Source organism: Pelodiscus sinensis, chromosome 1, assembly GCF_049634645.1.
Source record: "Pelodiscus sinensis isolate JC-2024 chromosome 1, ASM4963464v1, whole genome shotgun sequence".
NCBI lineage: Eukaryota > Metazoa > Chordata > Testudines > Trionychidae > Pelodiscus > Pelodiscus sinensis.
Window position 1 is genome coordinate 197,799,284 of NC_134711.1, and position 26,100 is coordinate 197,825,383.

The window sequence follows — 26,100 nt, forward strand, 5'->3', positions numbered from 1 at the left end:
CCTCACCCATTCTGGGAGTGTGGAACTGCACCCAACTTGCCTTGGAGCCCTCCAGGTCTGTCAACTCCCCTGTATTGATGTGAAAAAATAAAATAAACCGAAGAGTAGCAATGTGACTCGAAATACAAATTATATTTCTTCCATTTGATATCTTAAGAAACCAAACTTAAATTCCTTTTTAGCAGTCAGTAACACCACATTGTTAGTATTTGGGGAATAAACGTGCTGTGACTACCACTAAATACTGTTTATAGAACTACATTTTATCAGTCTTAGCAGACCATGCATGCTGAGTGGCGAATGCATACAGTGGAACACATTAATCAAATAAACATCAACACTGTCGATAAAAAGTACAAAAAAGGAACTAATTCAAAGGATTGATTTTTCCCTTTCTCTTTTGCTTTCTTTGTGTGTTTGCATAGCTGATGGTGGCGCCTCATTCCACTACTGAAGTACCTGTCCAGTTCTGTCCTTCTGCACTGGGAAGAAACAGTCACATGGCATCTATCACCTTCACATGCCCACAGGTATGATGCTATATTTAGTGCCCAAGGTCTACAATAGATCATACAATATCATAAATTTTCTAAAGTGGTTATAAATAAAAGTTTCAGTCATAGGACAATTTAAAATCAGATTTTTGTGTATTTGATCATACAGCCCAAGCAAAAATAATCAACTTTGATGAATAATTTGTTTTAACTTTAGCTTTGCTCAGCTTTCAGTATATCGACAATCTTAGATAGAATTAATGCTGTTGGTTGATATTCAGAGAACTAAAGTATGTATTGGTATTTCTAATTTTCTTGGTAATTAAGGGTATGTCTACACTACCCCCCTAGTTCGAACTAGGGGGGTAATGTATGCATACCGAACTTGCTAATGAAGCCCGGGATTTGAATTTCCCGGGCTTCATTAGCATAAAGCCGGTTACGCCATTTTTAAAAGCTGGCTTGTTCGAACTCCGTGCCGCGCGGCTACACGCAGCACGGGCTAGATAGTTCGAACTATGTAGCCATTCCGATCTATCTGTACACCTCGTTCCACGAGGCGTACAGATAGTTCGGAATAACTACATAGTTCGAACTATCTAGCCCGTGCCGCGTGTAGCCGCGCGGCACGGGGTTCGAACAAGCCGGCTTTTAAAAATGGCGGAGCCGGCTTTATGCTAATGAAGCCCGGGAAATTCAAATCCCGGGCTTCATTAGCAAGTTCGGTATGCATACATTACCCCCCTAGTTCGAACTAGGGGGGTAGTGTAGACATACCCTAACAGATTATCCAAAATTATTCATTACCTGAAACAGTCTTCCTTCCATGAAATTAACTTAATAGTATTTTTGTGAATTATTATTGTAAATAAGCCCCACTTATTAATGTTTATTTTCATTTGAAATTCTCATACACTTGAAAGAATTGTCCTTTGATTCAACTTGAAACTAATATCTTTACATTTAATACGTTAAAAATTATTATTTTTTCTTTGTATTTCCTGAATCTTTAAAGAGAAGCAACTAAATGGAGAAGCATGAGTCATCTCCTTGACCTACTAACTTACTAAAAATTGCAGCTGGAGACAAAGAACAGAACTGATATTATGACACGAGTGCCATAATGTCAGCACAGGAGTTGTGCTTGAGTGAAATGTTTGCTTTCCAAATGTATCTAATTTCCTCTCTTTCTTCTTGTTGGGCTGTCAGATATCCTAATGGGCTGTTGACTTGAAAATTACTCATTTGAATGCTAGGGAAATGTCGCTAGTATGATTCTTAGTAATACTTCAAATGCAGAACTTGTCTCTTCTACGAGAAAAAAAAAAGATTAAGAAGTGATATAGCCTATGTTTTTTCTGATATCAGAATGCCTAGTGGAAAGATTATCTATATACAGTGGTTGCAAAGCATGCATTTTTAAGAGTCCCCCTACTCTTTAATATTTATTAAGAATAAAAGCAAGGAGCCAGCATTTCTGGTTTAAGTGGTATATAACCAAGGAAGTTCAAGAGGACAAAATGCCATTATCTTGTCTGAATCCTAACAGCTCTTAGAATTTTGGTCTATACATTAAAAGTTTAATTCTTCATCATATACAGAAGCAATAAAGCAAGTAAATAATTCACTTAAACCTTTCAGGAACAAATTGAGCCCTGACACTTGATTTTTCTCATCCAATGCATCTCCTTTCAAATAATGGCAAATCTCCAAGTTTTTATGTGCAGCTGAACCTTAATCAATATCTCATCCTTTCCGTTGCTTTGTCCAGGCCCTTTCAACCTTTTCAATCTGTTGCTCTTGCCTTTATAATTTTTTTCAATGCCCTTTTCATTCCTGAACCATATGGATCTTTCTTTTTTTTTTAAATCCTATTCACTTTCGCTGCTACAATCCTTACAAAATTGATACTATGTGATCCTAGAGTGCTAATTATTACAAGTTTAAAAAGATATATATTTGCCCAAATGTAATGTGGTTGTTTTTTAATGTCTGAAGGCTGGAGCTACTTTTTAACCTAAAACAATTTGCATTGATTTTCTTTTCTTGATTTCACTGATTAAATGCATCTGAATTGACACTGTAAACCATGTCATAGCTGAGTAGCTGACTAATTTAAAATCAAATAGTAACAGTATTTATAGGATGAACCTTAACTTTTTTGCTTCTGCTTCTTCGCTGAATTGAGAGAAGATGCTCTGGGCTATTATCTGCTTCATTTGTTTCTGATTTGGAGTGTGAAGAGCTCTTCACAATAAGAATTCAAGTTTAGGTTCTAATCACTTTACCATAGTTTTTGAAACCTGAAATTAGCTTTGTTGGAATAGCATGAAATGCCAGCTTGAATATAATACATGCCCAGAGTATTAATATATTTCCATCATCGTGTTCTCCTATCGTATCAGCAACTTCCATAGGTAATGCAATGAGGCTAATAGTACAAAGCGGCATAAGAGAAATGCAGGGCTTTGCAATATGTCTTGTCAAATATTCTTTGCTTGTTTTTTTTCCAGTTCTTTCCTCATGATATGCTGCACTAGGCAGTGTATATTCATCTATATCCTGTTAGGTTTCCATTTCCCATGAAAGCCAGACCTTTTCTAAATGTAGACTTTTTGTTGTAATTTTTTTAATAAAATTGTCCTCTAATTTTGGATGCCTTATTTTTTTTAGCTGCCCAGCTTGAAACACTTTGAGGATTTTTTCCCCCCAAGGGTGCTCAGTACTTCAGGATATCGAGCCCAAAGTGTCTCCAGATGGAAACACACAAATAAAGGCAATCAGAATCTGTGAAAACTTAGCTTTTCTCCCTCTAAAACAGCATGGCTTTATCTTTAAACATTTCAATTTCAGAGAGCAAAATTGAAAAACAGGACTAGCCCAGGAAACTGATTTATTTTCTATCAGATAAATCTTTATTAGAAGCTAACTTTATAAGTCTACTCCATCTATATAGCTGCATTAAGAGTGTACCTTTGTCTACCTCTCTAATAGTTTCATTAAACTTGGGGTATATACTATGATAGCGAGTTTACCAGGCCTGGATTTAAGAAAATAAGAATGACCATACTGGGTCAGATCAAAGATTCATCTAGTTCAGTTTCATGGCTTCTGACAGTGACCAATTCCCCAGAGGGAATGAACAGAATAGGCAGTCATCAGGTGATCCCTCCCTTCTTGCCCATTTCCAACTTGTGACGAACAGAGACTAGGGACATCATTTCTACCCATCCTGACTAATAACTCACTGGATCAGAGAGTTGGGCTGGTGAGGGCTCAGGCTGGGGGTGTGGACTCTGGGGTGGGGGCGTGCTGGGAATGAGGAGCTCTGACTTTCGGGTGCAGTCAGCAGACTGCTCCAGGGCTGGGGCCAGAGTGGAGGACTCCTCCTCCCCTTCCTCCTCCTAGTACTCATCCCAAGCCCCAGAAGGAGTCCACTCCAAGTCGTCTGGTGGGGAGCTGCCATGATGTGCCTCCTCTCCGCCCATCTCCAAATTACAGCAATGTCAGCCTGCTGCCGGCCCCACTCTCTTACAGCCAGGCTTCAGTTGCAGCAGCCTATGAGGAAGTGCAGGGGGCATGGGACAGCCACCTCTTGCCCGGTGAACACATCAAGTGAGGGCAGGGGAGGTGCCTTGGTGCTGGTAGGTGGGGCTGGGAGCCTCTCTGGAGTAGGTGCATATGGGCAGCAGGTGGAGAAGGGAGAGAGACCCAGCTCTGACATTGGTGGAGCTGTGCCCCCAACATTGGTTGAGTCTAAGCACCTCAGGCCTATCCAACTCACTGCCCCTGTCTACAACAACCCTTCTAACATGTATCATCAGCAGGGTTTGAAACCTCAGCTTTGAACACTTGAGCTACAGAAACAACTACATTTAAAAAAGAACAAATAGTCTAGTAGCACTTTAAAGACTTAAAAACATGTAGATGGTATCATGAGCTTTCGTGGGCACAACCCACTTCTTCAGATGACTGGAATATTAAAAGTCCAAATCCAAGAATAAATAAGGGAAGGGGGAGGAGGGAAAAAAAAGAGAGAAAAGGGTGTGGGGTGGGGGAGAAGAGAGACTGTGAGTAGATAGTTCAAATAGTTACAAGAGGCTGTTAAGAACCATTAGCATCTCCATTGTTTGGTTGGTTGGTTAAGTCATTAAAAGGTGAAAGATAGTGAACCTATATCCCGGTTCAGACCATTTGCATAAGAATTAAACTTGTGAATGAAGTTAAATTCCAATCCTTCTCTGTGTAGGATTGTAGAATTGGCCTGAAACACCACAGTGACTTGGAGATCCATTAATGAGTGTCCGGGCAGGATTAAAGTGTTCTCCAACAGGTTTCTGTGTATTACCTTATGGATATCTGATTTAGAACATAAGAACATAAGAACGGCCGTACTGGGTCAGACCAAAGGTCCATCTAGCCCAGTATCCTGTCTACTGACAGTGGCCAGCACCAGGTGCCCCAGAGAGGGTGGACCGAAGACAATGATCAAGTGATTTGTCTCCTGCCATCCCTCTCCAGCCTCTGACAGACAGAGGTCAAGGACACCATTTCATCCCCTGACTAATAGCCTTTTATGGACCTAACCTCCATGAAATTATCTAGCTTCTCTTTAAACTCTATTATAGTCCTAGCCTTCACACCATCCTCTGGCAAGGAGTTCCACAGGTTGACTACATGCTGTGTGAAGAAGAACTTTCTTTTATTAGTTTTAAACCTGCTCCCCATTAATTTCATTTGGTGTCCTCTAGTTCTTCTATTTAGGGAACTAATAAATAACTTTTCTTTATCTGCCCTCTCCACACCACTCATGATTTTATATACCTCTATCATATCCCCCCTCAGTCTCCTCTTTTCTAAACTGAAAAGTCCCAGTCGCTTTAACCTCTCCTCATATGGCACCCGTTCCAAACCCCTAATCATTTTAGTTGCGCTTTTCTGAACCCTTTCCAAGGTCAAAATATCTTTTTTGAGGTGAGAAGACCACATCTGGTCACAGTATTCAAGATGTGGGCGTACCATAGTTTTATACAGGGGCAGTAAGATATTCTGGGTCTTATATTCTATCCCTTTCCTAATAATTCCTAGCATCCTATTTGCCTTTTTGACCGCCGCTGCACACTGTGTGGAAGTTTTCAGAGAACTGTCCACGATAACTCCAAGATCTCTTTCCTGAGAGAAAAAAATTAACACATTTTTTTGTGTTAATTAATTCTTTCCCGTAGAGATTATCCAGTTTGGCCAATATACATTGCAGTGGGGCATTGCTGGCATTTGATGGTATAGATCATATTAGTAGATGTGCAGTTAAATGAGCCTCTGATTTGGTGGCTGATGTGGTTGTTTCCAGTGATGAAATCACTAGTGTAGATGTGTGGGCAGAGTTGGCACCGGGCCTGATTGCTGGGGTGGGTTTCTGGATGATTATGATGTAGGTGTGTTGCGTGGTTATTGGAAATAATTTGTTTGAGTTTAGGGGGCTGTCTGTAGGCGAGGATTGGCCTTTCCCTCAGGGCCTCTGAGAATGAGGGGTCATTTTCCAGGATAGGTTGTAGATTGTTGATAATGCATTTGACTGGAAAGATTCCCTCTTCCTGTGCAAAATTACCTGCCACAAGTGCAGCCTGCCTAAGGGCCACAATTGTAAAATTACCTTACTGCATGGTGGATATTCTTCCTAACTCCTCTTAGAATAATGGAAATTATGCCTAATATAGGAAAGGGGAATGATATTAAACTGAAAACAAAAATCAATTATTTATATTCTAATTTATATAATTGTGGATATTCTTCTCATCTAGATAAAGATCAAATCCCTCTTTGAATCCTGCTAAATTCTTGGGCCCAATGTCTATCTGTAACATTGGGTTCCATAGGTTAATTATGTCTTGTACAAAATAATTTTCCTTTAATGAGCTTCACGTTTCTTTCTTTTCAATTTAATTGAATATTGCTTTCCTTATATAAAGCATAAATAAGGGCACCCAATGTACCTTCTAAATATATTGTATGTAACCCCCATGTCTCCTTTTAGTTGTCTTTTTTCTAAACAGATACAATCTTTTCATTTTTACATTATATACAATATTTCTATGTGTGTGTCACCCCACTTCCTACTCTTTTGGTTATTCAGAAAAAGTGTCCAAAACTAACTTCAGTGCTCTATATCATGGTGTACAAGTGATTTGTATTGCGGTATGAAATTTTCATTCTTTATTTTCTATTCCATACTTTGTGCATCCTTATCCTTTACAGTATTTTATTTTTGTTCACCACTGCATATAAAGCATTTAGCATTGAGCTGGCCACAGTGAGGCCTATGTGTTCTTCTTGAGTGGTTACTGTACATTTAAAATCCCATAATGTATATATACAGATAACTCAAAAATTGCTTGCATTGCATTTGTCAACAGTGAGTTTCATCTGTCATCATGCTGCACATCCATTTAGTTGGGTTAGGTACTTAAGAAGATCCTGAATATCTTCTCCAGTCTTGCCTAATGTAATTTTTTTTGTCATCTGCAAATCATAGAAGCATAGGACTTGAAGAGATTTCAAGAGGTTATCTAGTCTAATCCCCTTTGTTTAGGGAAGGACTATTACCTAGACTATCTCTGACAAGTGTTTGCCTAACTTACTCTTAAAAATCAACAATGATGGAGATTCCACAACCTTCCTAAGCAATTTATTCCAGTTTTTAACCACCCTGACAGGAATTTTTTCCTAATGTCCAGCATTGCTGCAATTTAAGCCCATTACTTCCTGCCCTATCCTCAGAAGTTAAGAAGAACAATGTTTTTCCCTCCTCCTTGTAACAAACTTTTACCTTCTTGAAAACAGTTATCATGTTCCCTTTACATTAATTGTTTACTAATTGGGTCTATTTCTTCCAAGAAATCAATGATTAGAAAATATTAAATCTGAGGGGAAAAGGAGGAAAATAAACAAAAAGGTTAAAATTTCTTCTACACAAAGTGTACAATCACAATAACATAAAATTAGAAACAAGCTTTAGTAAGGTGTATAATGTGGGGGCTGTTTTTTTCTTTTCCCTACAGCTTAAGGAGTGGATATTTCATCTGTCTGGGGTTGGTCTTATCCCTCAGCCAATGGATCCAGCTAGTATAAGCACCTGTATTGGTCATCATTCATCCATCATCATATCCTTCAAAAATCCTACCATTGAACATATACTGGTAGATGTGCTGTTAACAGGTACATAATCTTGTTTTAACAGTTTCTGTTTGATTGCTTTAAAATTGTCTGTGGAATAAAGAAATGATTAGTAGTCTCTAAATTACATGATATGATGCAATAGAGCAGGCCACTTTGAGAAACTGCTTACTGGCCACGCCGATGTGTTTACTTCCTGGCAGTGCAGCACGGAACCTTGTGACTCCGGTTTTCAATTTGCAGCCAAGGAGAGCCACAAGAAGCAGCATCCCAGCCCATGCCACTTCCCATGGCTCCCCTTGGCTGCAAATGGCAAACTGGAGCCGACAGGAGCCGCGAGGCTCTATGGCTGCAGTGCCAGTAGGTAAACACACTGGTGTGGCCAGTTAGCAGTTTTCTCAAGGTGGTTTCATAGACCACTTTGAGAAACACTGCAGTAGAGATGAGTGTTTCATTGATATTCATGGTAGGAAATAGTTACTTGATGCCTCCTTGCCTGCTCTTTAAAAATCTGGCTTGTTATAATTTACTTAATATTCCTCTTAAAAGTGTTCTCAGCAGAAATTAGTATAGTCCCTGATTTTTTGTAATACTAAAGACTACATTTACATCTTGCTTGGAGCCTGAACTGAATTTTCAATATGTGTAAATGTAAATGTATGCAGCTAGGAACAAAGAATGTTGACTATATTTATAGAATGGGGCCCTAAATCCTGGAAACAGTGTCTCTCACAAAGATTTGGTGATTGTGATGGATAATCAGCTGAATGGGAGCTCCCAGTGTGATACTGTGGGCCAAAATGTTTACTATGATTCTGGAATGCACAAATGGGACTCTTGAGTAGGTATAGAATGGTTTTATTTCTTTATTTGGCATTGGTGCAACCACTGTTGAAATATTGTGTCCAGTTCCAGTGCCCACATAGCTTAGAAAACATACCTTAGAGCAATCAGAGTTCAGTCTATTTAGTTTAGCAAAGAGAAGGTTGAGGGATGAATTAATCTCCAGTTAAAAGTATGTACATGGGGAACGAATATTTAATCATAGACTCTTAAATTTCATAGAGAAAGGTATAACATGATCCAGTGGTTGGAAATTGAAGCTAGACAATTCAGACTGTAAATAAGATATACATTTTTAAGAGTGAGGAATAATAAATCATTGAAAAAGTATACCAACGGTCATAGTGGATTCTCCATCAATGTCAATGTTTAGGTCAAGATCAGATATTTTTCTAAAAGATAAGATCTAGGAATTATTTTGGCATATTTATATGCCTGTTTTATACAAGAGGTCAAACTAGATGATCGCAATAGTCTCTTCTGACCCTGGAAACTATGAATTCAGCCATAATACTGTCCAGGAAAGAATGGTGCTGGAGATATATCGAGATTAATCATTAACTATGCCATCTTGAAATTTAGTGTTCATATAAATGGCAATTTAACATATTTAATGGATTAAGTCATTTAGCAAATTGAAGTTTTAAAGACAGGTTATAGCTAACTCAGTAAACAGGGGAGTAATGCAAATTAAATCTCCATGATGGCTGGGATTTTTTGTCATAATGATAGCAGACATCTGACCCTTTCAGTTTCAGATGTGAAATTTAGTTCACTCACCCACAAATGAATCATTAGAGAGTGTAGAAAACAATATAGCTATTTTTAAACACATCCAACAGTGGAACCTCTCGACATATCAGCACTGAAAAGCAAATTCAGATGGGACAAATAGAGACATTGAAAAAAAATTGAAAGCGTACAAAGGCTAGATTTTAAATCTTTATTTTGACAAAAGCCTATTTTTTCTGTTAATTTTGTAAACTATTTCTTAACTTCTTACATTAAGTTTTCTGGTTCTGTGACGATGCTGCACAATTAATTTAGAACACCATTGAATTAAAGAACGGCTGGGGTACATGCAAGCAATACATGTTGTGACAGGATTAGGGTACTTCAGCATTAATGTAATAACAGTATTTTGCAAGGGGTAGAAGAAGTTAGCCTCCCTGGAAGGGAGGAAAAATATCCAACCTGCTCTCTGAGTTATGGGTCTTGGAGGGAGAAGCTGACAGCTAGACATCATAAGCAGGGCTGGCTCTAGGTTTTTTGCCACCCCAAGCAAACAATTTTTTGGCCACCTCTACCCTTTTTTTGTCTGGGGAGGATCCGCCTGCAAATGCAGCTTGCGCGACTTGCTGGGGATACGCACGCAAATGCAGCTTGTACAGCTTCCTGGGGAGTAGGGCACACACTTCAGAGGGAGCCCAAACCCCTGGGCATTTTCATCTCCTAGGAGAGTGCCAGGAACTTCCCACATGAGGACAATTGGAGGCCTGGTTCATCCACAGCAAGCCAGTTAAAGACTTCCAAAGCATGCAGCTGTTCACATCACTTAGTGCTGGAGTCCCAGTCCCACTCCTCACTCTGCAAAGGGATTTTATTATTAGAAGCCTTATAATCACTCAGACTCCAACCCTAACACATAAGATGTCCAACTCTTGGTGACCATGGACACGAATCAGCCTCACTATACAATGAAACAGTTCAAAGGGATTAAGAGAACTTTTGTTTCAATTCCCTAGCTCAACTGTCCAGAACAAGACAGGCACCAGACAAAAAACCCCCACTAGCCTAGGACCTATTCCATGAGCGCAGCCCTGTGCTTTCTCCTTCAGGGACAGACCAAACAGCCTCTGAAGCAGGGTGGATTAATTTAAATCTCTAATTTTAATCATTATTTAAACCAGCAAGCAGAAAACGTAGGTTTAAATGAGCAATTAATAATTTAAATTATACTTTTAAAATATTTTCCGAAAGGATGGTTGAGTCTTATTGATTAGCAACCTTTAAAACCTGTAGATTTATAACTAAATATAACCTTTATGCCAAATTTGGTGCTTCTATTTACTAACCAGGAGAATACACTCAGTACAGCTACCAACTAAATAAATGCCCAAATAATTGAGTAACTTAGATGTAATCAGATTTTTAATTTTTACATTTTTATTCTATTACAAAATGGTGTGTAGCAAGAACACTTAAGAGACAGATTTTACCCCATTTATTATTTGCTAAGTGGTGGCCACTTTTTTAAAACATATGATTTGCATCTACTTCTGTCTGGATGGAAATTCTATTTAAAATAAACAAAACCAGCATTTAATTTTTGTATGAAATAAAACTACTTTAAATGTGAAGGACACATAACAAAAAAGTATCCAAACACATTTTGCAATAAAATTCATTTATCCTCAGACAAAGGGAGAAGAAGAATCACCTGGGTCCCAGGCAGTTGTGAGGTTGTCAGGACACAGCACAAGGGGGCTGGGTTCCTGGGCAAGGATGTGTGTGTGTGGGAGCCACATCCGTGCTCATGGCCCATGCCATTCCGCTGACGGCCCCTAGCACGCTACGTCATATCCTGCATGTGCAGGCCGGGTCGCACACAGCGTCCTAGCCTGCACGTGCTAGCAGCTGGCCGCTTAGCGCAGGCAACAGCTTCAGAACCCGGGCATAAGGTTGGGGAGGGGAAGATACCTGGCTCTGCAGAAGTAGAGGGGGACCGGGGTGGTGCGCATGGCATCCTGGATGCGGCGCAGCGGCTCTGGTTCCGGGACCTGGGCATAAGGTTGCGGGGGAGGGAGATTGGGTTACAGCAGGGAGGGGAGGTGTCTAGGGAGGGGAAGGGAAGGGGGGTTGGGTTACGCACAGCATGCTGGCCAGCTCATGCTCAAAGTCGGCCACTTAGTGTACGTGACCCAGTGCCTGGAGGGAGACGCACAGCTGTTAGAGCGGAAGGGCAGGGGTTTGAGTTGGGGGGGGGGGTGTATCTAGCTTTGGGGAAGGGGAGGAGAAGGAGATTGGGTTGGGGTGTGTGTGCCTGGCTTTGGGGAAGGGGAGGAGGTCTGGGTTAGAGCAGGCTGCTCTTCCCCTCCCCTAAACAGCTGGCACACTTCCTGAAATGCCAGGTCTGTTACACCACTGGGGACTTTTCCCCTTGCTGCCTGCCTGAGTGGGAGTGGGGGTGGGGTGGGGTGGGGGAAGGGATGGGGGAGGGAGTAGGAATCCTGGGACTGCATGCCAGCTGGGACTGCATGCAACGTCTCAGGAAGCACGTGGCTGTTGTGGGGAGCAGAGGAAGAGCATGTGCTTCCTGAGACGTTGGAGCTAGCATGAAGTCCTGAGACTCCTCTACACACACACACCCTATGCAGGCAGGCAGCAGGAGGGAAGAATATCCCTGGCAAAGCGTCAGACCGGGCATTTCAGAAAGTGCACCAGCTGTTTTGGGAAGGGGAAGAGCAGCCCTTGCACTTTCTGAGACCTGGGATCCCCAGGTTCTGGCCCCAGCTGTCTCTGTCCCCTCCCCCTGGCCAGATCTCCCCCCCCACCAAGTACCCTGCTCCAGAACCCTGTCCGCTGCCTCCACCAGCACAGCTGGGGCCACATTAGTGAGGCTTGGGGTTTTTTGGAGGGGTTGTTTTTTTGCATCTCACTTGTGTGGCCCCAACTGACTTTTCTGTGGGTCAGTGACCCCTGACTCAAAACAGGTTCCCCGCCCCTCTCATAAATAAGGACAACAGTGAAACATTTTGTGTTTGACATAATATTTTATTTAAAAATGAAGCCTGGTCAACAAACCCCCAATTGGGGCCATGCCCCCATCTTGCCGCAGCATCATAACACTCCTGTACTCCCCCAGACCTGAGCCTATCATACACTGGAACCCCCTGTCCTGAGCCTCTCACATCCATAAACTCCTGCACCCCCACATCCCCAGTCTTCTGCCACAATGCTCCTGCACCATCCACACACTGCAAATTTGTGTCCTGAGCCCATTATACTCCCAGCCTCCCTGTCCTGAGTCCCTTATGCACGCCAGCCCAAACTCTTGCACCCTCTCAGCCACAAGCCTGCAGCTTGCTCAGTACCCCAACTCTCCACCTGACCCCAACAGTCTCCAGCCTGGAGCGCCATCCCTAAGCCAGCATCCTCTTCTCTACTTCCTCCTGCACCCAAATTCCCTCCCAGAGCTTGCACCTCTCACCCATTCCCAGTGATTTTTTTGTGAGCCACAATAGCAGTGGAGACAGCGTGAAGAGCCAGGGAAAAGTTGTTGAGATAAGAAAGAAAGAAAGAAAGAAAGAAAGAAAGAAAGAAAGAAAGAAAGAAAGAATACCGGCAGTGGGACAGTGTACCAGCACCTGTTTTCCCCCAGCGCAGTTTTTTTTCTGAACAACTTTGCCCTGGCTCTTCACGCTGTCTCCACTGCTATTGAGGCTCTTTGTCTGGAATGTGTTGGCCACCCGTGGTCTAGACCGTGCTTGGTCCTGCTGTGAGGGCAGGGGACTGTACTTGATGGCCTCTTTTTGTCCCTACCAGTTCTAGTGTTCTACGATTCTATACTGTACAGCAGTGGTTCCCAATCTTTTTGATACTGGGGACCAGTAAACCCATTCACGAGCTTTTGGAGGGCAGGTAACATTTATTTCCATATTTGCATATTCATTAAGCAAATGATAAATATGCAAATACATTGTTTCTGGTCCTCCCAAAGCCCCCAGTGCCAACAGGAGTGGGCCCAGTCGACTGCCCTGGGCAATTTCCCAACCCCAACCCCAAGGTATCTACTTCACCCCCATTTGGGACTGGTAAGATTAGAAGGTCCCTCTCAGGCCTGCCGGGTGACTTGGATCGTATGGACCCTGGAGGTCAGGTGAGTAGCTGTGTGTCCCCTCCCCCAGTCACGCCTGCGTTCATGGGTGAAACTGTGGACCGTACCCTGCCTCAGGGCGTGTCACTGGCCCTACCTGTCCGGCAGGTTGTTCCGCCCCCCTCCTGGCCCCAATCCCTGCTGCTTCATCGGCCGGCACCAGCTTCTCCAGCTGTTTCTCTGCTGATACCTGATTGCATTCTTCCGGTTCTGAATGAGGTTTGACTAGTCAGTTTGTAACTCTTGTGTTCTCTGTAATTTCCTTTCCAAATAGTTAACTGATGCCTTTTTGTCCTTTTTCTCTTCATTCCCTTGCCACATTACAAATATTTTATTCCAGGCACCTTAGCACCTCTTCTGTGCCTAATCTCATGCTTCCACAGGGTACGTCTAGACTACCACGTTTTGTCGACGGAAGTTTTGTCGACAGATACTGTCGACAAAACTTCCGTCGACAAAGAGCGTCCAGACACATTGAGTTCTGTCGACAAAGCAAGCTGCTTTGTCGACAGAACTCCGTAGTCTGGACGCAGTGTTACAGGCAATAACACCTTCTGTCGACAGAGTTCTGTCGACAGAAGGTGTTATGCCTCGTAAAATGAGGTATACCAGCGTCGACAAAACTGCTGAGTTCTGTCGACGTTATGTCGACAGAACTCAGCGGTAGTGTAGACGCTGGTATAGTTTTGTCGACAAAAGTCCACTTTTGTCGACAAAACTAGGTAGTCTAGACACACCCTTAGCCTACCCAATTACTCTTATTCTCCTTTTTCCTTCCTGATATCCCTTGTCTGTTGGGTCTCCTCTTTCTATACCCTATCTGCCCTACTCCCAAACTCTCTGACCTATCTCATTGAAGAAGCTTCTAGTCAGGAATGCTGAGAGCCTCTGGTGATCTCCTAGGCAAAGTGTGGGGGCCCTGGCTCCATTCCCCTGGAAGGATCAGGGCCTTGGGAGGGGCGAGGCTGGGTGCAGCCAGCCCTGGGTGCCTCCCGGAACACACTGTGCTGGTCCCCAGGCTGCTCTCATAGCTACCCAGAGCTCAGCACCCTTCTTGGTCCTTTCTGCCAGAGCACATAGCACAATGCTCTGGCGGTGATTTAAAGGGCCTGGGGCTCTGGCCACCGCTGCTGCGGCAGTAGCAATAGCCATGAGCCTCAGGTCCCTTTGACTCAATGGGCCCCAGGGCAATTGCCCCCTTTGTTCAAACAGTACTCCCCCTCCCCCCAACAAGTTGGCAAGCCTGCTCCTATATCTGTCCTCAAGCTTTGGTACCACTGGGAACTCTGTTTTTCTTGGAGGTACAAGCAGCAACTCCCCCTTCTGTGATAGTTACAGTGACCCAAGACTCACTTTTTTTTCCTTTAAAGCTGCCTCCCTTAGGCATTCAGGCCTTTCATTGACCCCTGGGTACCTGAAGAAGCACCTGTAAAGAAGGAGCACAGCCAGTCTACATGACTAACCAGTGATTTGTGAATTACAGGTATTACTCTGGCCACAGTTTGAAAACCCTACTTCTTGAGGTAGAAGATGTGTTTGGCAACCATGACACCCTTTGTTCTTATTTCACTTCATAGAGTGCAATATGTTTTATGCTTCTGTAAAATGCAGGCCTGTATTTCTTCTGATTCGCACAACAACAGAACAATTATAAGAAGCAAGTTGCAAGTCTTCTTAAGCATACATATAGTGCCAAATGGCATATTTAGTAGTTCTAGATTACCAAGCTGTTATTTGTAAAATGCTAATCTAATACACACTGCACAAAACTGAAAACAAGTATTGTCTCCTCAATACTACTGTCCCATCAGAAATGATTTGCATAGCTTAAAGTAGATACTAATATTTTTGAGATGTTGCCTTAAGGTCACAAAACCTTCCTTGTTTAAATAAGACATAATCTTCTTTTTAACTATAGAGCATTAACTTAGTCCCAAGAAGATCCCAGTATAACCTGGCATAGAAGCCTAGAAGAACTCTAATTTTGACTTTTTCATCTTACACCCAGTTTTTGGCTCCTCATTTTTCCCCTTGGATTAATTGCACATAAGGTGACCTGAAATAATGTACTAACATTCCTATAGTGTTTTCCAGTGGAACTAGTCTGTAAAAAGGCCCTTTCTTTGAGGAAGTTAACCCTATAGAGTCCAAAGTACAAAAGTAAACAATATAAACAACTCTGAAATCTGTCTTGAATTGTAAAACCTGAATAATGGAGGAGATTAATATCTCCATGAATTACCACTGATGACCTGAAAATAAAAAAAAAATGCAGTAAGATAACTGAGCTGTGAATGTAAGCCTTCTTCAGAACAGCGTTGTGCAGGCTTTGGCTTCCTTTGTATGGAAATAGCAACCTGTCTTTAATCTTCTTGATAAGACATGGCCCTTTTTCTGTATGGAGGCCTACTTCTAATATATTTTAAAAGGAAAATATTTCTAGCTGCATAAGTACTGTCATGACTATAAAACTTCAGTTTTCAATAATAATCAGCTCCTCAGAGGTAAATAAGTGTCTATTTCAATTGAAATCAATGGAAGTTAGGTGCCTAAATATCTTTGAGGATCTGGGCATACATTTTAATAAAATATATAATCCAGTGTGGTTTATAAATTATAGTGACTGTGATATTGCACACCTGTATTTGTCACCGGATGGCACTCCTTGTTTAAGGATAGTAAGTCCAGCTCTGTGACAGCTGAACCTGATTAGTGGGGCAGGGCATCATCTAGGAGAGTTCTAAACTGAGGTCCAAGTAAGATAGTCAAAGACAGAGGCTGAAAAAGACTGAGGACAGAGGAATAGAAGAGAAATGACTGTAGTGGCTCCTTAGAAAAAGCAAGGTAGAACACAAGAAAAATCCCATGACTGGCAGAAACCAACAGAGTTGAATATGGGTTGTGTGGATGGACTGTATTTTGTGATTTTGAAGACTATTGTTTATGTTAATAAATCACCTCCAACTAGAGATATTATTAACCACCAGAGAGCCATATGGAAAAGATTGAGACAGAGGGACACTCAGGACTGAAGAGAAACTGTGACATTATATGGAGAAAGAAGTAGATGTTATATGGAGAACATATACAGATTAAATTTTCAGCTCTTGAATATCTATATCCTTCAGTGTACCTTCTTGTAAGGCATAAAATACTTTTCAGAACTAATTTTAATATTTTAAAATGTTTACCCCAGACTGTTTTCTAAAAATGACACTCCTTATTTCATTTAATTTTATGATAATAAACATTTTAAATGAAATGTAATAAAGACAAGTGGCTGGCAAGCTTATAAAGATAAGAATGCTACAAACAAGTTGAGGCAAAATATGCTAAAATGTATTCTTTAGATCTACGGTGGGATAAATGGTTCATCAGTCCCAATATCCTATCTCCAAAAGTGGCCATTTCCATAGATTAAAGGAAAGTTGTTTAGGGTTGTTGTTTTTTTTTCTTTACACAGATATGCTTGTAGCTATCACATCTCAGGGTTGTGAATTTAACAACTTAGTTGTGCATCAAGGATTTAGATCAGGGTTACTCAACATGTGGCTCATGTGGCTCAGGGGCCACATGCAGCCCGAGGCCCATTTATTTGTGGCCCGCGGTGCAGTTTGTGTTTATGCGGGGCTCAGCATGCGGGAGGGTTCCTTTGAACATGGCCTCCACTAGGAACACGGGCTGGCTGGAACAGATGGGTATAAGGTGTCGGCGTTTCTAGCCCCCAGGTAGGTGGTGCCGGGAGTACCGGGGCATTGTGGGACGTGCTTTGTATTCATGTCTATCAGTGTGAAAGAAGCTATTTGCATATATTTGCACATATATTTGCATATATATGCAACTGCACTTAAGTTGCGCCCCTCGGCATGTGCTGTGAGTATCATTGTGGCCCCCGGGGCTTCCAAAGTTGAGTAGTCCTGATTTAGATGATGGCAGAGAGAGTGCGCTTATTAAGTTTGCAGACGACAGCAAGCTGGGAAGGGTTGCAACTGCTTTAGAGGACAGAGTCATAATTCAAAATGATCTGGACAAACTAGATAAATGCTCTGAGGTAAATAGGATGAAGTTTAATAAGGACAAATGCAAAGCACTCCATTTTGGAAGGAACAATCAGTTTCACATGTACAGAATGGGAAGCCACCATCTAGGAAGGAGTACTGCAGAAAGGGATCATGGTGTTATAGAGGACCACAAGCTAACTATGAGTCAACAGTGCAACACTGTTGCAAGGAAAGCAAACATGATTCTGGGATTCAACAACAGGAGTGTTGTGAGCAAGACACAAGAAGTCATTCTTCTGCTCTACTCTGTACTGATTAGGTTTCAGTTGGAGTATTGCGTCCATTTCAAGAAAGATGTGGAGAAATTGAAGAAGGTCCAGAAAAGAGCAACAAAAATTATTAAAGGTCTAGAAAACATGAACTGTGAGGGAAGGCTGAAGAAACTGGGCTTGTTTAGTTTGGAAAAGAGAAGACTCAGAGGGGACATGATAGTGATTTGCAGGTATCTAAAAAGGTGTCTTTGGGAGTAGGGGGGGAAATTGTTCTCCTTGACCTCTGATGATAGGATAAGAAGCAGTGAGCTTAAACTGCAGCAAAGGAGGTTTAGTTTGAACATTAGGAAACCTAATTGTCAGGGTGGATAAACATAAAATAAATTGCCTAGGGAGGTTGTAGAATCTCTGTTACTGGAGATATTTAAGAGCAGGTTAGACAGACATCTATCAAGGAAGATCTAGATCAAGGCAACTCAACTTTGGAAGCCCAGGGGGCCACAATGATACTCACAGCACATGCCGAGGGCTGAAACTTCAGTGTGGTTGCAAATACATGCAAATATATATGCAAATAGCTTGTTTCACACTGACAGGCATGAGTACAAAAATTAAGACAAGACTGTACAACACATAGGGTATGTCTACACTACCGCGCTAGTTCGAACTAGCGGGGTAATGTAGGCATACCGCAATTGCAAATGAAGCCCGGGATTTGAATTTCCCGGGCTTCATTTGCATAAGCCGGGCGCCGCCATTTTTAAATCTCGGCTGGTTCGAACCCCGTGCCGCGCGGCTACACGCGGCACGAACTAGGTAGTTCGAACTAGGCTTCCTAGTTCGAACTACCGTTACGCCTCATTCCACGAGGAGTAACGGTAGTTCAAACTAGGAAGCCTAGTTCGAACTACCTAGTTCGTGCCGCGTGTAGCCGCGCGGCACGGGGTTCGAACCAGCCGGGATTTAAAAATGGCGGTGGCCAGCTTATGCAAATGAAGCCCGGGAAATTCAAAGCCCGGGCTTCATTTGCAATTGTGGTATGCCTACATTACCCTCCTATTTCGAAATAGGAGGATAGTGTAGACATACCCCCAGGTCCCATTTAAGTCAGTTCTGCTGATATTAATAAAATGCAATATTTACCCGATTTTCACTCATATGACACCACTTTTAATGAGCAATGACAGTCCAGGAATTTCACTGCTAAAATGCATATAAACAGAAGACCATTATATTGACTACTTTTTTGTTTTGGCTTCACAACAGTCCAGGAATTTTACTACTAAAACACATATAAAAATAAACCACACCCTGAGCCACAAACTAATGGGCGGCCCACAGGCCATGTTTTGAGTAGCCCTGATCTAGATGGTGCTTGGTTCTGCTGTGAGGGCAGGAAACTAGACTTGATGATCTCTCAAAGTCCCTTATAGTTCTAGTATTCTGTGATTCTATGATTGAGTGGAAAAAGTGAATCCTCTTATTTGGATTATATCTGTTGCCTATTAATTTAATCAGATGACTCCTGAAAAGTAATCTAGTCCTTTTTTCCTCACACTTTTCATGCTTTTACAAACCTCAGTTGTATCCCCTTTTCTAAGATGAACAGCCCTAATCATTTTAATCTCTCCTTATATGGAAGCTACTCTATATTTTTGATAATCTTTGTTTCTCTTCTCTGAACTTTTTCCAGTTTCACTGTATCTTTTTTCAGAATGCGTGACCAGAATTGGATAAAATATTTAAGGTATAAGTGCACCATGGATTTACATATTGGTATTATGATTGTTTCTGTCTTATTTTCTATGCCTTTAATTAAAGTTCCTAATTTCAGTTAGCCATTTTGACATCTGCTGCATTTTAGGTGGAAGTTTTCCAAGACTTATCCACAGTGACTCTAAGATATTTCTTGAGTGGTAACAGACAATTTTTAAACTCATCACTGTATATCTATAGTTGGGGTTTTTGTTATGCATGAGTACTTAGTTTCCTTAAGAGCCTATGGTGAAGGGCCTTGTCAAAGACTGTGAAAATCCAGGTACACTATATCAATTGTATCATTCTCATGCCTGTGCTTGTTCACATCTTTAAAGAATTCTGACAGATTACTTCCCTTTACAAAAACTTAGTTGACTCTTCCCCAAACAAAGGCTGTTTAGCTATGATCTACTAATGCTGTTCTTTACCATAGTTTCTACCAATTTACCCGGTACTGAGGTTAGGCTTTATAATTGCCAGAATTGCTTCTGGAGCCCTTTTTAAAATTTGGTGTTACATTTGCTATCCTTCAGTCATTTGGTATAGAGACTCTGCATGCACGACAGGGTGTCGTACTGCTCTTGTCACAAATTGCTTCAAAATCTTCTGGTCAACTATCATCATGTGCATTTGATTTACAGGGTTCTCCTCACCACCTTTTCAGATTTACGCAGCTTTGTATATATCAGTGTTCCCCAACCTTTTGAGGTTGTCGGGCGCCAGGGGGCGTGGCCGTTCGCCCGCTCGGGGGCCAGGGGGCAGGGACACTTGTGTGCCCGGGAGCGCCCCCCCCATAGCCGCATGCCCGGGGGTGGCCCCCCCATAGCCGCTTGCCCGGGGCTGAGGCCCCCCCATAGCCACGTGCCCGGGGCCGGGGCCCCCCATAGCCATGCGCCCAGGGCCGGCGCTCCCCCCCGCAAGCGCCGCGCGCCCGGGGCCGACGCTCCCCGAAAGCGCCGCGCCATGTGCCCGGGGCCAGGCCAGCCCCGAGCACCTGGCGGGCGCATTCAAATGCCCCCACGGGCACCATGGCGCCCGTGGGCACTGTGTTGGGGACCACGGGTATATACAATAGTGTACACTCCTTAGCTCCTTAGGCTCATTTAACTGCACATCTGTGGTGTATGAAGGCACGGACTCCGGCCGGTGCAAGCATGAAATCGTTTTATTGCAAGATTACAACTATCTTTATACCCTCTCAAACTTTCCAAAAGTCCACATCCTGCTTTTCATAAACTGTGCTTCTTCACAGTCCCAAACACAGCATTCTCGAAGGTCGTTGACTCAGGCAGATGTTGTTATTGTTGGCTCAGGACTCTTGCTCGGTTTCGTCCTTGGGATGCCCTGTCACGCGGCCAAAGCACTATTCTTGCTGATTCTCTACACACATCCACTAATGTGATCTATGCCAGCAATGCCCCACTGCAATGTATATTGGTCAAACTGGACAGTCTCTAAGGGAAAGAATTAATGAACACAAATCAGATATCTGAAAGAGCAATACACAAAAACCTGTTGGAGAACACTTTAATCTGCCTGGACACTCATTAATGGATCTCCAAGTCATCATTTTGTTTCAAACTAATTCCACAAGTCAAACACACAGAAAAGGGTTGGAAATTAACTTCATTCACAAGTTTAATTCTTATGCAAATGGTATGAATTGGGATATCGGATGGCTCACACATTATCTTCCACATCTTAATGACTTAATCAACCAACCAACCAACCAACCAACCAACCAACCAGCCAATGAAGGTGCTAACGGTTCTTATCAGCCTCTTGTAACTATTTAATCTTTAAGGTGCTACTAGACTATTTGTTATTTTTAAGTTTTTCCTGTTACAGACTAACTTGGCTATCCCTCCAAAGCTTATCTATTCAGAGTGTCTCTCTCCTCTTTTTATTCCTCCCCCACCCTTTTCGTATTTGATCTTGGATCTGGACTTCTAACACTCTTGTCATCTGAAGAAGTGGATTGTGCCCACAAAAGCTCATGATACCATCTACATGTTTTGTTAGTCTTTAAGGTGATACTAGACTATTTGTTGTTTCTTCTAGTTATTGTATGTTTTATACTCTGGCATTACTGTGTTTCATTGATTATCCTCATTCCACCAAGTTTCCATGATGTCCATTATATCAATATCCTCATTTAATGCTAGGCACTCTGGGTCATCTATCTTAGCATTTAGTATAAATACCATTGCCATAGCAACCAAAGTTCCCATAAAGACCTTATTCCAAAATCATATTAGGCTTGCTAGTCAGCTTTTTATTCCCAGGCTAGCTTGACTTTTCTGATGTTCCTGTTTTTTATCTGTCTTCCTGAGTGTCCAGTGACATTTAGTGACTTGCTTCACCTGTGCATGGAGTAGGCAATTGTTAATCTATTTCATTTACAGAGACAGGTACAGAGAATGGTACTGCAAAACTATATGAAGTTATATAAGGGTATATCTACACTACCCTCCTAGTTCGAACTAGGAGGGTAATGTAGGCATACCGCACTTGCAAATGAAGCCCGGGATTTGAATTTTTAAAACCCCGCTGGTTCGAACCCCGTGCAGCGTGGCTACGCGGGGCTCGAACTAGGTAGTTCGAACTACCTAGTTCGAGCCCCGTGTAGCCGCGCTGCACGGGGTTCGAACCAGTGGGATTTTAAAAATGGCGGCTCCCCGCTTATGCAAATGAAGCCCGGGAAATTCAAATCCCGGGCTTCATTTGCAATTGCGGTATGCCTACATTACCCCCCTAGTTCGAACTAGCGGGGTAGTGTAGACATACCCTAACAGGGGCATTTAATTCCCCCTGAACCTTTTTTCTTCATATAAATTTAGACTCATGAAGCTGAATTGTTTTATTATTCAGGATTACTTTGAGATCATGAAAATTAAAGCATTACAAATAACAAAATATTTATAGAATGATAGGAATGGAAGGGACTGCTAAAGTTCTAATTTAAAATATTTTCTTTATTCATCATGGTCCTGTTCCTGCAAACACTTAAGTGTGTTTAATTTTACTCAGGTGAGTAGTCTGATTGACTCCATTGTGTCTATTTATGTGAATATATTTCAACACCTGTAAGTGTTTGCAAGACTGAGACCAATGCTGTCATATACTGAGTGTGCAGTATGGTACCAAAGTCAGCACTCAGAAATGCACATTCAACTAACTTTTGATTTCAGTAGGAGTTCTTCATGCCTTATAATTGCTATTACTGAGCAGTTCTTCTATAAATACCTTTTGGACCAGGTTCTGTGCTACTGGAAGGTAGAAATCAGTGAATTAGAGTGATTTGATACAGGTGTATTACATGTAAGTGCAGAGAGAATGGTACTGCAAAACTATATGAAGCATAGTCATAGGCTTTGAGTTCCAAATTTTAATGCAATATCAGGTAGCTTTGAATTACTAATCATACATAGAGTGTCAGTTGTAACAGAAGCATCTGCTTTAAACAGAAAGTAGAGGCTTTGATCCCATAAGAATTTTTCTGTATTTCTATTTAAATAGTTTTTGTTCTCAAATATACTTTTTCAAACCTCCCACAAAAGATTTTGAGAATGTGCTGTGGTGTAACTAGATTTATGATGAGGGCTATGTCACTGGCTGTGATTCTAGGTATAGCAGTTTTAGAGCTATAAAAGAAAATTAACGCTAGATATAATACAAACATACACATTCACACTAAATATTTTTACTAACACACAGTTGAGTGAATAAGTTGTTCCCTTACTTGTCAGAAAAAGTTTGTGTTTTTCCCAAGCAAAAATAAATAATTCTTCTTCGAGTGATGTCCCTGCAGGTGCTCCACTATTGGTGTCGGGCTCATCCCTGCACTGCAGATTGATGATCTTTCAAGCAGTATCTGGTCGGGCCACGCACGTGCAGTATGCAGTGCTACCTGATACTGCATACTGCCCTTGGTCACAGACAGAGTCCAATCCTCTCTTTCTCTCACAATCCTGTAGATAAGAAATTAGTGTGTAGTTAGTTAAGAATTATAGTTATAATTGTTTCTTTTTTGAATTTGTTCTTTAAAAAAAACCCTGCTTCTTATTTAAATAGTTACCGTGTCAGAGACAGTGCAGCTACAACTGACCCTCATACCAGTTCCTCAAAAAAAATAAAAAAATAAATAAAGAACAAGGGAAAGACAGACTTAATACCTAACAAACAAAACAACAAGAGTCTATCAAAATGCCCGGCTTTCCTGGGGTTAAAAAAAATGCTACAAATGTCCCAATGATCTATGCCCATATTTGATGGCCACAGGTCATGCATTTGCTGGTTGGGAGAGACACATGTTCCTCAGAAGTGTGTTCACTGCAGCAGCCTTATGACCAGGTCCCAGAGGGACAGGGAGCTTAGACTCCACATGTTATTCTGTGATAAGGCACTAGAGCCACAAACAGCCAAAGAGGGGAGTTCTCAGCAAGAGACTGCTGCTAAACAAAGGAAATGGAAGGGCTTGCCCTAATCTTTGCCACTCAGTCTCTACCTCCCAGTATTAGCAAGGGAGACAAGCCAGGCACCTTCAGCACTGGATGATCCTGTGCTACACGGTAGCGAAGCCGAAACAGAAAAGTCCACAACCCTCAGCACCAATGAGATTGGACATCCATGAACCGGACAAAGCACCGACACCAGTTACACCACAGGTGCCGACCGAAACACCGGCACCGATGAAGGCGAAGTCAAAATCAGCCAGACTGTAAGAAGTCATACTTCATTCAATTACCGATTTTATTGTGCTCCCCCCGTCACCTCTACAACTCTCAACAATATAAGTTCCTTCCGATTTCTACTTGACAGTTATACCCAATGGATACTCACATTGGCCTGAGTGCCAATATTCGACCTCTGATGGTGGAGGAGGGGGACCTGGGCCCGCCCACTCTCCCGAGTCCCAGCCCAGTGGTAGGGAGCCTGACTCCCTACCCTAGCAAAAGGGGAAGAAGCCCCTAAATTCATTTGCTCGCGGGCTCCGCGATCCCACCCTGGGCCACTTCCTACCTCTTCCGTCTGAGTTATTTACTCTCTTTCCGTTGAGGAAAAGGCGGGGGTGGGGTGTCTCCTCACCTCCCTGGTGGACTTCCTCCTCCCGTCCCTATTCTCTCGCTGGCACTTATTCCCCGCCTCAGTGCTCAGAGGGTGATGTCATGCCAATTCCCCCTCCCCTTTCCCCTCACTTCCTCTCCGGCACTGGTTTGACATCACGCCACATTGGCGTGTGATGTCACCCCCCAGCGCCATGCTTGTGGCTGCTCCTGGGGCTCTTGCTCTCTGCGCGGCCCTTCCCCCAGCTCCGAGCGGGGTTTCAAAGTCCAGTCCCACTGCTCCTGACCCACGGGTGCCAACTGGCCTCGGCTCTGGAAATTCCTCCGGCACCGGGTGAGAGCGGGGTTGCTTTACCCCGCCACAAAGACCATTGACTCACTCTCCCAGCCCAGAATGGAGGCCTTCCCCACTGGCACCGATGCACCCTCCAGCAGGCTCACCTGCATTGATACCATGGGAACACTCTTCTTGTTGCCACCTCTCTGTCTATAGTCCTCCTTATTGTCACAGCCATGACACCCCAATGCCAAGAGAGAGAAGGTGTTAGAGATCATCACATGATAGCTTTCACAGGCAATGCTCTCAGCCACCATCCAGACATGTCCCTCGGTCACTGAAATTGCCAGTCCTTTCACAGTACGTTGATTACGAGGACAACCACAGGAGTGTATTCTCCTTCCAACACTTCTCCCTAGCTAGACCAACTATGCCTCACGGGCAGCACCAATCACACTATTCCCGCTATACTCCGTGGTATCCGGAATGCTCCTGTCACATTCATTACTCATTCCGGTGATCCCCACCTCCTATACATAACGCTTCATAGAGAGGGTGCCCGAACAACATCAGGACATGGGTTTTTACTCAAAGTATTTCCTTACTGAAAAGGAGGTTGGAGACCCATCCTAGACCTATGCCACCTAAACACATATCTCCGCAAACAACAATTCAGGATAATTATGCTCACCCCATGAATGGATTATGCTCACCCCATGAATGGAGATGAGCTCCGCCGTAGGCCAGGTGGTCCTTGCATCTGTGCATAACTCAGAATCCAAAGCCCACCTACCACGCTGTGGGTTTCCTTCAGAGTCACCAATAGTGGAGGTCCCATGGGGACATCACTCGAAGAAGAAAGGGAAGTTACTCACCTTGTGCAGTAATGACAGTTTTTTGAGATGCGTGTCCCCGTGGGTGCTCCACGACCCACCCTTCCTTCCCCGCTTCATCAGATCTATTCCACACAAACTGGTGGTTACAATGAAAACTGAGGAGAGTCGGGCCACATGCGCGAAGTCCAGAGCCATGAACTGTACACACCACGTACTGTGCATGCACGGCCTGACCAGATACTGGTTGAAAGATCTCTGATATGCAGCACTTGGATGAGCCCAATACCAACAGTGACGCATCCATGGGGACACACATCTCAAAGAACTGCCGTTATTGCACAAGGTGAGTAACTTCCCTTTAATAATAAATGACAGCCTACCACCATTCTGTGCTATCTTCTGTTTTTTGAAGCCCATGAAATCTCTTTGAGCTCTGAGCGCATTGGGACATCATTTTTAATAGTCATCTGATCAAGAAATAGCATGCCAGTACCACTCCACTAC

The 26,100-nt window shown here is 42.8% G+C and overlaps 1 protein-coding gene across 3 annotated transcripts in view; it reads left to right on the plus strand.

Moving 5' to 3' along the window:
- CFAP47 (cilia and flagella associated protein 47) overlaps positions 1-26,100 on the plus strand; it is a 665,273-nt gene that overhangs the window by 540,977 nt on the left and 98,196 nt on the right. For all 3 annotated transcript variants that reach the window (XM_075913261.1, XM_075913262.1, XM_075913264.1), the window contains exons 55-56: positions 426-530; positions 7,553-7,709. In XM_075913261.1, coding sequence (XP_075769376.1) covers positions 426-530; positions 7,553-7,709 — 262 coding nt within the window. The remainder of the gene's footprint in view (positions 1-425; positions 531-7,552; positions 7,710-26,100) is intronic.